The following is a 12,643-nucleotide window of genomic DNA, read 5'->3' as shown; positions in this document are numbered from 1 at the left end:
TATTTTCTTTTTCAAAAAATTAGAATCGATAAATAATCAGAATTGAAATATAAAAAATTATTTGAAATATTTTTCATTATTTTTATTGAATAGTTATATAATATTGAAATCAAATTTTTCCAAAAATTTTAATATGTAACGCTTTTCCTATACAAAATAAGCGAATTTTTCGAACTTTTTTGAATTTTCAATTTTAACCCTTTTAAAATACTACTAAAAAAATATTTAAAAATAAATAATATATTTTTTTTATATAATTTGAATAATTCTAAATCTTTTTATAATACTATATTCAATTTTATTTCATATTTTTATAAATAAATCAGAATACAAAAAGCTGAATAATTGTATATTTTAGCCGGAAAAGCATTACATGTACGTTGAGCAGGGGCCAGAACTCTTACCTGCTGCTGTTATTTGGGTTGCTTGGCAATAGTATGTACGAGTAAATGTAGAGTGGAAGTTGTAGCAAATGTGATAAAAGGGCCGTAGATCGATCGATGCCGATATGAAGGAAAAGCCACTGGTAATTTCTCCTTTTTCTTCCTTGCAGTGTTCCTGTTCCTGTCTAAGAGATGGCGACGGCGGAGATGTGGGAAAATACTTGTCGGTTTCAAAAGGCAACCAAGGCTCCAAGGCTACTAGTCAAGGCTGTGGCGGTTGAGAATCTTGGGAAGAAAAGATATCCAACCCAGATATGCAAGGCTTGAGAAATTGGACCAAATTTTCAATTCCATTTTTTCTTGATTTGCTTGGAAGCTCTGATGAGATGTCGCTTACTAAGCCGAAGAAAGGTTTATCCGAGCTTAAGCCAAGACACTGGTAAACCTTATTTCCGCCTTTTCATCAACTATCCATCCTCATCCTCACCCTCTTCCTCACTCTCACCCTCACGTACAATGCGTGCAACGTTATATCATCCGAAGAATAACATCATTCATCAACATGGTACCAGCATACTCCAGCTGCGTCAAATTCGACGTACTTATCTATTCAAGCGAGACAACAAAGAAATGAGGAACAGCAATTAGAGCCAACGCATAAGTCAATTTGATTTTCCTGCCAAAACTTCATGAGGTATCCTTCAATATTGATCGACATCGCATGAGTAAGATATGGTAAGAGTTAATAATGAAGCACACAGAAGAAATATGGATCAATCCCTTACCGTTTTAGAAACTTCCCGTCGTGTATGTATAAATAATCAACTAATCGGGCATACTACGGTGTGTCTATTCTCACCTCACATTCTTTAATGTGGTCCCTCAGACGTCATGCTGGATCCCTTTCCCTTGACAACTTATCCACCCAAACGCAATTCATGAATACAAACTTTCGCAGCCTTCCCTCTACTAGGTTATCCGATGAACCCACATTATTGCCTTATCTGAAGCACAAATTTTCAAAATTGGAAAACTACCCGACTTCATTCGCAGACGTGATTCCACCCATGACAAGGACAGCCTGGATAAGGACAACCGGATCCGCTTTTGATACAAAACTTTTCCGCGCCGGCCAAGGCGGCTTTGAAGATACATACGAAGTACAGGTATTCATGTTTCAACATACTTTGACGGATCATGAATGTGGATCTTGGTGCATGCTCTTCGGCAAGTTGAAGACGATATTTCATTGCAAATACGGATCCAATCATGCAGTGCTATGAGCTCACTTCCTTCGGCGTCGGCATCAATACAAGGTCAGTTCCTAACAAGTTATTCCTACTCATTCTCTAGCTTGGTTTCAAGAACCTGAATTTCAGATATATACGCTGTGCCCCCGCGCCATATTTGTCTCCCCAACTTTATACTTCTGATTCTTCCTCACTACCGTTACCATATACAGATAATCTTCCTTTCCACACCAAAATCTCATACCCTTAACTTCCAAACTTATATTTCACCATGCCTGGTTTCGATGATAACGATTTGGCTGCTCAAGCCCAGCCTGCCTCCAATGGAACCTCCACATCCCAAACAGAACGCAAAAGCTCAACAGCTCCAGGTTTCAACCACAGCTTGGTGGTTCCAGGTGATGACGATGATTCTGGACCAATTGAGGTTCCAGCTTCAAGATCCTCCGTCGCAGAGACTCAATCGCTTATGCATTCATTGAGTCTTGAGAACAAAACCAATGGACGTAGAGGCTCAAGAAACAGCTTTGGTGCTGCTCTGCCAATTCCCCGTTCAAAGCGTCAATCTCGTCTCTCATCTGTTGTCACCCAAGATAGACCTTCGAGACCTGGAATGCCAGCCATTCAACCAACCCGCGAGATCCTCTCTTCCCAAGTTCAAGACATGCAAAAGATCAAGACTGAAGCTGCAAAGAACATGGCATTCGCTTTCGATATTGATGGTGTTCTCGTTCACGGTGATCGTTTGATCCCAGAAGGAAAGAGAGCATTGGAGATCTTGAACGGCGATAACGAGCTCGGTATCAAGATCCCCCACATTTTCTTGACCAACGGCTCCGGAAAGGTTGAGCCAACTCGTTGTGCTCAGCTCTCCAAGATTCTCGGAAACCCTGTTGCAACCGAGCAATTCATTCAATCCCACACTCCTATGTCCGCTTTGGCTGAATATTACGATACTGTCTTGGTTGTTGGTGGTGAGAACTACCAATGTCGAGAGGTCGCTAAGTTGTACGGATTCAAGGATATCGTGGTACCAAACGATATCGTAGCCTCCATCCCTACCATCTCCCCACTCAAAGAGTTTTTCACCGCTGAGCAACGTGCTACATCCACTCCAAGAGATTTCAGCAAGGTTAAGATTGATGCTATCCTTGTCTTCTCTGATTCCCGCGACTATGCCACTGATCTTCAAATTATTATGGATCTTCTTCAATCTGAAGATGGTGTTCTCGGTACTCGTGCCAAGGACCCCGTCTCCCAACGTATCCCAATCTACTTCTCCCAGGGAGATCTCTTGTGCCCTAGCGAGCACCCAACTCCTCGTATGTCTCAAGGTACTTTCCGCATTGCCCTCGAGGCCATCTACAAGTCCATCACCGGAGTTGAACTCGAGCGTGTTGTCTACGGAAAGCCTGAACTGGCCACCTACAAGTATGCCGACGAGGTCATGGCATCATGGATGGAGACTATTCACGGAGAGGAGAAGTTGCCAGAGAACATCTACATGATCGGTGATAACCCAGCATCTGATATCATCGGTGGTAACAACTATGGCTGGAACACTTGCTTGGTTCGCACTGGTGTTTTCCAAGGTGGTGAGAACGACGAGGAGAACCCAGCCAACTTTGGTGTCTTCAAGAACGTTTTGGAAGCCGTCCAGACTGCTTTGAGAAAGCAATTGGGTGACGATTTCAGAATGAACTGGAGCGATTCCATGAACCCAGTCGTTGGCGATTCGTCTGCTAGCGCCATTGAATAGAGTATTTTTACGAAGACAACGAATTTTCTTAACATTACTATTATCGCATTTGCGAACTTCTGGGGTATTTTCAATTTGTTCCGTTTCGGGACATGGATGAAATTTACGATTGAAAAATTTGGGAAACAATATTCAGCAAAGGTTCTTATTGCTGTGATGGGAAGGAAAAAGGCGTTTCATATTTCTACAATATTTCATCGCTCGAAAGAGCTGTATGCTTATCAATATTATTTCATATTACTACTTTCACACATGACCTACTTGCGGATAATTTTATGTGATACTTTGTTGAATGAAAGGATTTCGACTTGCTGACTGTGAAGTGTTGTGATTATCTTATTAGTTATGACCTCTGGTCCATGTATTTAAGCAATATGCGAATTTCGTCTCCACCTCGGACGACATTTTCCAAATGACAGGAAGCTCACCCAATAATTTCTCTCAGTCCCAAGTGGTGATTGGACGGAAGCCTTCCATATTCTATTTTAGTGAAGTACTCTTTGCAAGCCCTCGTAACTTTTAGGCCAGACGAGAGAGGGCTTATGAAAGGAGAAAGTATCCTTGATATTGGAGTTGATGGTGAGTAATATAGGTAGTTTGAATCAATCTACGATGGGTAAATGGACCCGATATCAGCATCAAGAGAGGAGAATGGAGAGCACAAAGAAGAGTCATGGATTTTAGTGCGAAAGCTGTGGATGTTGAGTTTCGGTGAAACATTGAGAGGAGGCCGCAGTGGAGTCAGTCATGGAATGCCAATGGATTCGCTCATACTCCGTTGGTTGTACATACTGGATACTTATACATCCATACTCTGAGAAGGTTACTGACCATCCTCCATGCCCTCTACCCCCAAGAACAAAGCTATTTATATTTGGTGTCAGCTGACCAATGTTTTTGTGCCTTCCTTCTTGACAGTAAATCACAATATCAACACTTCAGAGGTTTCTCCAACAACGAGCTTCAAAGATTTATGCGCATCAAGCTATGACTGGCTTCGTATCAAATCAACGCATTCAATCAATTGCAAGCTTTCATGAATTACTCAAAAGTGATAAGTATTAGATATTCACAAATATGATTCCGACATTTGAGCCTTGTATGATTACAAGCAATAACGCACAAATCACTTAGGTGGTATCGTCTCAACTTTGTTATTGTTGTTGTCCATCTGGGTGCTCGCTTCGATATCCAATGGAAGATACCGATAAGTTCTTCCACTAATTGAATTGTATTTATTTCAATATATCATGTAATCTTCTCGATCTACCTTCTTCTCTCCCATCACAACTTCTCATCACCACCTTCAACCCTCGAGACAGCTACTGTATACTCTGGGTTGCCAGGAAACTTCTTTCCATCCTCCCAACGTTCTACTTTTCAACAAAAGCTCAATGTATTCAAAACTCTTTCAGTACCCAATATGCAATTCGAAAGTTGGAGCAACCTTGACCGTAAATCATTATTCTTTCGAACTTCCATGATTGTCTTGTCTACTATAACTGCTATTTTCTTTATTTACATCGTCATCGCTCTCAGCAGAAGATAAAAAGAAAGTTGTAAGTTTGAATCTCTCACTGTGTCTCGAGTTTAAGGACTGACCAAGACTTTAGGAAGTACAAAGTCGAGAAAGTGTATGTTTATCTCATGTCTTCACTTTTGACACCCTCACAGGGACTTTGACATGACAAGTGTTTTCATTGGAAGGAAAGGATTCTTTTACTAATGATTCAATGGAATTTAGATATACTCTTTCATCCATCGAGATTGAGAATTATACAGCAGATCAAGAGTTTGTTGAGACAATTGAGCACGTGCAGCTCACATTTAACATCAGATACCGCACAATCACTTGCATTGCATTTACTTTAATTATAAGGTTTGTACATTCATTTATCAAATTCTTGATCTTCATCGTTTATCCTCTTCAATCAATAAAGCTTTGTGTCAGTCACATTACTGATACGTTTGATGCTGAACAGAATCAACTCATTTTCATTTGCAGTCAACTTGAGTCCGAACTACCTCCACATTATCCAACGACTTGCACATTCACCATGGATCCGGACAATGAACCAGCACCAGCCGAAGAAAGTCTTTCTTCAATAAATTTGCTTCAATTAAACAATACTGAAGAATTCCCTGCACTTTCATCCAACCCAAAACTTTCCACACAAAAACCCATCGCCACCCCACCCAATTGGGGATCATTATTTGCTTTGCAAGTATCAAAAACCTCTCAACGAACAAATCATTCTACACTTCCGCCTCTTCCTGTTACGCCCACCAAAGAAATGAGATCCCCCAAAGGTGATTCCGTCGGCGAAAAAGAAAACCTACTTTTATCGCCCAGCACAGCAGAATGTATGAGTATTCTATCTACAGAGACTGGTGAAACGGCTGTTGAGGGAGAAGATGCCAATACTCCTTGGGATTCACCGACTCAAAATGGAGAAGACGATACTACCATGTTGAAAGACGGAGAATTTGACAATGAATCCACCGTGCTTTTCCCGAATTTCATCGCAACAGAAACATCAAGCCCTCCACAAAAAGAAGTTCTTCCTCCATTTCAATTTCCAGCTGTGGCGGTAGGGTCAGAAAGTGATATTTACAGCGCTTCACCAGAACCCATGAAAGCCAAAAATATTGAGGTTGAAGAACTATGCGAGGCAGAACGCCATGATACTCCTTCTTACATTAGAGGAGGTTTGCCTTTATGGGACGTTGTTGTAAATGATCCACATAGAGTTATTCACGCCATCAAGCACATGATGCATGGCATTGTTGTCATGAGCAAAGCAAAGGGTGCACCACCCCAAGAAATCAAAGAAATTGTGGATAGTCATCTAAGCACTTTGAGGCAGATTGAGATTCTAACAGAGAAGGAAAGGGTTGCCAGATTAGCGTGTGAGATGAGGCAAACAGCAGACAGAGGGGCACAATTGGCTCCTGAAAATAAATGTTCTGTCACTGCCAAAGAGATGGAACCTTTGAAGTCGGCTACCAAGTTCAATCCTGACGCGGTAAGTTTTGATGCTAAAGTCTGCCAAGAAGAAAAATTGCTAATTGTGTTCTGTAGAAACCTTTTGCTCCTTCAAAATCTGTGGCTTCAGATCTTAGGTCTCCCGTACCTCCTTTTACATTAGCACCTGCTTCACAAAACCCACCTCGATTGAAGTATTCAGTTATTCAACAACCAGGTTTTATGGTAGAACAAAGCCGTGCCCCACCTACACAGGTCAAATTTTACCCAATGCTCAACAGATCGAGAACTTGGTCTACATATCGCCCTGCGAATACTTCGATTGGTCCTTACAGTCATTTTGACGCATACAACCAGAAGCCGCCGACGCCAATATTCCTTCAGCACGCACCGTCGCCCTACTTCATGGCTTCACCTCAACTTTCATCGAATTCTCTAATTTATTCAGATATTCAACAGGAAGATATCATCCAGGATCCTCCCCATTCGCCAACTCCAGCGGAAGATCAAGATGAAACTGGTGGAAATGATGATGTTTTGTTGGCAGATAGACAGCTCTTGCGAATACCTGTTCCAGGAAAGAAAGATCATAAGTCTACTCCTACCTCACCGACTGAACAATTATCTGCAAACACCACACTCAAAGCTACAAGCACAAACACCAGTCCTCGGAGAAGGGTCTTCAATGTTCATGCAAGCTGTCAACAACAACAGCCCTACTCACAGAAGCTATCGTTGAAGAACTTTATCCCTGCGACAGCCACCGCAGATGACATTAAGAGAGTTGGATTGCTCCTTCCGCGAACACACCGCCATATATGTCCTTCTTCTTTGACTTCTCCCGACTTTCAGTGCCCAATGCCAAATTGTATGCTCCAGCGAATCTGCCCAGATTTCACAAGTGATAATGGCTGCTCATTTCGACCACCTCCTCTGAGCGACTGGCCCTGGAACTACCCGCCCAGAGAACCCCCGATCAATCAATCCCAACAATGTCCATACGTACATATTCAAGGTACCTGTCTCCATTCCCTCTCTTTTTTCCGTATCCAATCGGAATCCGAGCCTGCACCCTACCCTGCAGTATCAAACCACTATTGTCCCGTCCCCAAGTGCACCACAACCCGCTTTCACTCTTGGGGGTGCGCCAAAGATTGGAAAACAGGATTTGCAGTTAATGGCATCACACCTTGTGCTCCAATCCAGAATCAATTTTCCCTTGCAGAAATCAACACGGAATGGCGATGGAGAGTTTTGATGGAAGGTCTACGATTTGCGCACGAGAGAGGAGAATATGGATGTCAGGGTGGAACTATACCGCTCAATGCGTCGTTTCCCGATGGCCATAAAGGTGCAGATTTGAGTAATTGGGCGCCGGATATTCCTACTGAGAAGCCCAAGGTGGACTATAAGAATACGCATATGGGAGAGAAGGAGAGAGGACGCTTGAGAGGTAATGGAAGAATGGGGGGAAGTAGAGGACGTGGCGACAGAGGCGGTTCTTCCGATACGAGACGAGAGTTTGCGAGGGAGAAATCGACGAGATCGGCTTGAATATTGCGGGGCTTATTAATTTTATAATGATCCGCATAAAGGAACTTTCTGGACTAAGGATGATAATTTTTCGATCTTGGGTGTTATATTCTAGGAAGGACAGGAAATCATGACATGGGGAGTTGGATGAGGATACCGTTTGATATGGTTTTGTAAAGATACCCCGGGCGTGCGACTTTGCGTTTTGCTTATGTTTTTTTTTTCTTTCTCTCTTCTTCTTTTCTACTTTACCGGTTTTCTCTTTAGCTCTTCTTGTATCTAAGACATCAGACAGATCAGTTGATACTTCGAAATTTCTTTTGTGGTTGTAGAATATAATGAATGGAATACATGTTACAGAAAAAAAAAAGAAAAAAAAAGAAGACCCTTCGAAATCTTGAATATTCATCCATCATTTCTATCTACAAATAAATGACTCTCTAAATCTATAACCTCCGCAATCCTCTCACCTCATCCATCAAATCAATCACATCCACCATATCCCTACACTCCATCAACCTCATCCTCTCCTCTTTCCCCAACAACCCATTATTCCCCCCATTCTGCGAACGATCGGTGCCGCACATTTCGCTCAAATGATGGACCACGAGTTTAAACGGTATAGGTTGTCTGAGCACCTGATTCATAAAGACATCGACGCATTCCCAGGGGGTTGACGTGTAGCCTGCGAAGAGGGCGGGATTCTCGAGAAGGCCGCGGGCGGACATGACACCATCGACACCGGTGTGCGCGGTATGATGGAAGGCGTCGGAGAGGGTGAAGATGTCGCCGTTGGAGAGGGTAGGTACTGTGGTATGGGATGTGAGGAGTTTGATGGCGTCGAGATTTACGGGGTGTGAGGAGGGGGTTGAGCGCATGCGGCCGTGGATGGTGATGAAGTCTACGCCGGCGTCTTGGACGGTTTTGATGAAATCGATTGTTTCGCTGGCAGTGGTGTTAGCTATGTATGATTTCCCTCTTCCTTTCCTCTTTCTTTGGGAAATAGAAATGTGTACCGTAAATCCCGATGAATCCTAATCTTGACACTGACTGTTTTCTTTCCCTCATACCCATCTCTCTTCAATGCACTTTTTGCTTCCTTGACCATTTCCGCGACGAGTTCTCGCTTGTGCATTAATGCGGCGCCGATGGAGCAGGCGCAAGCCCATGATTGTGGACATCCGCAGTTTATGTCTACGCCGTTTACGTAGGGGGCGAGGAGGGTGGTGGAGCGGGAGATTTCGAGGGGGGAACAGACGCCGAATTGGGCAATGGTGGGGCCGGAAGTGGGGGATGTTGTGAAATCTAGGGGTTGAAGTTAGTATATGGGACACAGTGGCAAAGAGGCTGGCTGTGAGAAGGAGTTTGAGAATGGTTGTCGGGAGTTGTGTGTCCAAATTGAGCTGGAGCTGGATGCAACCTTGCTGCTGGAGGATATGCAGTATGCATTTACGCACATCTCGATGAGATTTTCTGTAAAATTGAACTCTTGTAGCCTCTCTGCACTTTATTGCAATGCATGCTAACAACAGAAGTTCCATATGATATCGCGAATATGAACAAAGACTTCTCTGTTGCCGCTGATTGATCCTCACCAACCTCGACCCAAACACGATCAAATGAACAGATCTATACTCCTTCACGTAGCAACAAATCCTCACCCCCGAATCACAAGCCACTCGACTCTACCCCCAACCCAACTCTCGACTCTCAACTCTCAACTCCCACACAATAAAAACCACGTGCTCACCCGAATCACGTGCAAAAACACTGCGATTAAATTCTTTTGCCAAAATCTGCTCTCATCTCATCTCAGCCCAGCACATGTCCGTCACAACCCACACGCATTCCCCAATGCCGCAGACGAAATACAACATACCATCGGGGTCCAACAAAGATCCACTCCATACTGCGCGACCGTTTCGCGAAAAGCTAGCTATGTCTCATTAGTCGGGATGCGGACACGGAAACGAGAACTCTTACTTTACTATAGCGCACCATGGGCGCACAGGTATAGAGAGGTCGGCTTTCTTTCTGCGCGATGGAGAAGAGAGTGAGGGGGCTGGGAGGGGAGGGTTAGTTGGTGTTTTTCCATGAGGGGGATTTGAGGGATGGGTGTGTGGGTGATGCACTTTATTTCTAAGGCGGGGTTGGTTGGGGCAATGCCATTGTGCGAGGTGGTACTTGTCATCTCTTTCTTTACAATGTTTTTAGATGATTGGGCATTTTATTTTGTAAAGAATATAGGGAGAATATATCACGTTTTGGTATCATGGATTCTTTGGTGTGGAATCGCGAGGGAATGTGAGGTGGTGGCGATTTAGTGCGTTCGGTAAAAATTTCTAGGGTGTTTTTGGGCTTGGGATTTGGCGATGGTGGTTTGGAGAGGATATTAATTTGGTATATATCTTATCAACTACTTCAAGTATCAAATCATTTCAATCACACATTTTCACGGCGAATTGCACAGTTGGATTTTTTGAGTAGTGTGATAGCTGTATTTGAGTCACCTAAGATATCATCTGGATCATCAGGTTCTTCCCTATGATGGGTTTGTTGATCTCACGATCCAGTCAAGATTCGTATTGTTCGTCGGGTGTCAAAGTTGATCATCCAAAGGAATGAAATAGGAAGTATATCGATAGCTTTCGGTACTTAGGTAATGCTGGAGTTCTATCTCTCATTGATGTGATCAATGTCACCATTGTGATATTACAAACATAGTCACTTCCATATTGAACCGAGTCTTCATGTTCTGTGCTTTTGATAGTATTATCATTATCCCAATTAATCCGCATGCTACGCTAGATACCCATTGTCCATCGAAATCACATTGATCTTGCTTCCCACCGGAATATCATCATGTCTCATTAGTGCGCGATTTGCGACTGTTAATACGGAACCGTGAAAAGATTCGTCCAGGCATGTCTCTACTTCTGAACCTCATTGGTGTTACAAGCCTCGGCATTGCTTGTCCAGCCGTCTGCAGGATTTCCCCGTATTGTGGCAACATGATGCCTCGTCCCTCTGCATGAACTTTGAAACGGGCAACTAGAAATTTATAGGCTAACGTGGACTCCTTCGATGAATCTCGTACTTCTGGTTGACAAAAAGTACTACACGGCAATATCTTTCTAACCCCAAAAAATCCATTATCGAAATTCTTCTGTACAGAACTGTAGAAGATTAGTTCTTCTACCGGACATCCCCAAGGATAGACGCTCTCGAAAAAGGATTCAATTTTATCCGGATCACTTCCCGTATCGACCGCCAAAAACTTCACGCGATTCTCGATGAGTTTCTGGGCAAGATCGTATGCAGAACTCCGGTCATCATCGTGGAGTTTCCTGAAGTTATGTACCTTTCCAACCGCATTATCAGAGATACGCAAACTATGGGTCCAAAATTTGCCCACATCGCATATGACGATCCTATCAACTTTCCAGTTTATGTACGTTCTGGCCGGATGCTCAGGTTTTTCAACCAACCGCTTTTTCCCCTTCGAAATTTCCGGAACCCACTCCAACAGCTTGTAATACTTCAATCCTTCGGTACGAGCTTCCGTGCAAGTCTGAAGGACCGCCGGTACAGCGCTTGTGCACATATATCCGAAGTGTTCGCTCCATCTTGAGTGGCCTTCTTGGTTTTCCGATGGCTGATGTTTCCCAATGAAGATATTTCTGGGGTTGTTGAAGATCTCCAGCTCCCAGATCTTCGATCGAAGTTCTGGGAGAAGCTTTGGAAATAACGTGAACGTGGTAAGAGATGTCGAGTTTCGTAGCTGTCTTGTTACAGATTTCTCCGATTCGGCCATTTTTGTCGTTTAAGAAATGCAATAAGTGCTGAAAGATAGAGTGTGTCGTTGGTATTTTGATGCTCGCAATGCAATAAGTAAAGTTATGTTTATTTATCGGTCGACGCGTATCGTAGTAGAAGCCACTGCGAATACTAATGAAGTTTTGTTTGTGGACGAACTCATGATGCTCGACCAAAAATCAATATTTATAGTGATTCGGACGACAAGAAGATATCAAAGGGAAAGAAGAGAGCAGTAAAGAAGAGAGCAGGAAAGAAGAGGGAGGAGGAAGCAGGAACCAAGCAAACCCACTAGCATGTCGACGGTCGCAAAGTCTTGAGGGCTTTAGTCCTGATTATACCTACCCATCCTATTTTCACAGACAACGCTGCCTCAGAAGTGTCCTTGAAAGTCGCCCGATTGAAAAATCAGAAAAGGAAGGAAATGCTCATAAACACACCACTTCATACTCTAGGAGGACAAAAAAGACACAGAATAAACAGTATAGAATTCCTAAATAACCTTAATATCAAGTTGCACTGTTGAATAGTTTGTAATATATGACTTTATCTCGCTTCTCCTATAACACAGATTATTTTGAGATTGATATGTGATAGTAATAGTACGACATCAATTTCCAAAATATTCAAAATGCATCCAGGAAATGTATGTAAGTTGAATGAGAGAATTATGTGATCAATATGATGGATGGTGAGACCCTTTGTATTTATGTGTAGTGCGTTTTATAAAGCATCACTTGGAATGATTGCTATGTCGAGTTTGGATTCCGAGATTAGCTAAAAGTTTCCCAACTCTCTATATTCGTGCATCAGATGAGGGTGTATCTGCCACGTGACTTCACGGGATGATCAATATTACTCTCGTGTTCAAGAACGATCGAACTTGGGCATTGAATATTGATCGCATTTTCCCCAG

At 43.0% G+C, this 12,643-nt stretch overlaps 4 protein-coding genes across 4 annotated transcripts; 2 read left to right on the top strand and 2 right to left on the bottom strand.

Moving 5' to 3' along the window:
• Positions 1-1,904: 1,904 nt before the first annotated feature.
• EAE98_002418 (uncharacterized protein) lies at positions 1,905-3,392 on the top strand (the record flags this gene model as incomplete). Its single annotated transcript, XM_038950038.1, has 1 exon — positions 1,905-3,392. One exon carries the CDS (start codon positions 1,905-1,907, stop codon positions 3,390-3,392), a length of 1,488 nt encoding a protein of 495 aa, XP_038813777.1.
• Positions 3,393-5,449: 2,057 nt separating this feature from the next.
• Positions 5,450-7,932, top strand: EAE98_002417 (uncharacterized protein; the record flags this gene model as incomplete). Its single annotated transcript, XM_038950037.1, has 2 exons — positions 5,450-6,418; positions 6,475-7,932. The coding sequence occupies 2 exons, from the start codon at positions 5,450-5,452 to the stop codon at positions 7,930-7,932; spliced, it is 2,427 nt and encodes an 808-aa protein (XP_038813776.1).
• Positions 7,933-8,357: 425 nt separating this feature from the next.
• On the bottom strand, positions 8,358-10,102 carry EAE98_002416 (uncharacterized protein; the record flags this gene model as incomplete). The annotated part of the gene is made up of 6 exons (XM_038950036.1): positions 8,358-8,856; positions 8,928-9,216; positions 9,662-9,707; positions 9,791-9,847; positions 9,895-9,973; positions 10,044-10,102. The coding sequence occupies 6 exons, from the start codon at positions 10,100-10,102 to the stop codon at positions 8,358-8,360; spliced, it is 1,029 nt and encodes a 342-aa protein (XP_038813775.1).
• An 875-nt stretch (positions 10,103-10,977) lies between these two features.
• Positions 10,978-11,725, bottom strand: EAE98_002415 (uncharacterized protein; the record flags this gene model as incomplete). The annotated part of the gene is made up of 2 exons (XM_038950035.1): positions 10,978-11,007; positions 11,051-11,725. The coding sequence occupies 2 exons, from the start codon at positions 11,723-11,725 to the stop codon at positions 10,978-10,980; spliced, it is 705 nt and encodes a 234-aa protein (XP_038813774.1).
• Between the last annotated feature and the right edge of the window lie 918 nt (positions 11,726-12,643).

This window comes from Botrytis deweyae, assembly GCF_014898535.1.
Source record: "Botrytis deweyae strain B1 chromosome Unknown BDEW_004, whole genome shotgun sequence".
Classification (NCBI taxonomy): Eukaryota; Fungi; Ascomycota; class Leotiomycetes; order Helotiales; family Sclerotiniaceae; genus Botrytis; species Botrytis deweyae.
This window is presented reverse-complemented; position numbering and strand designations above follow the sequence as displayed.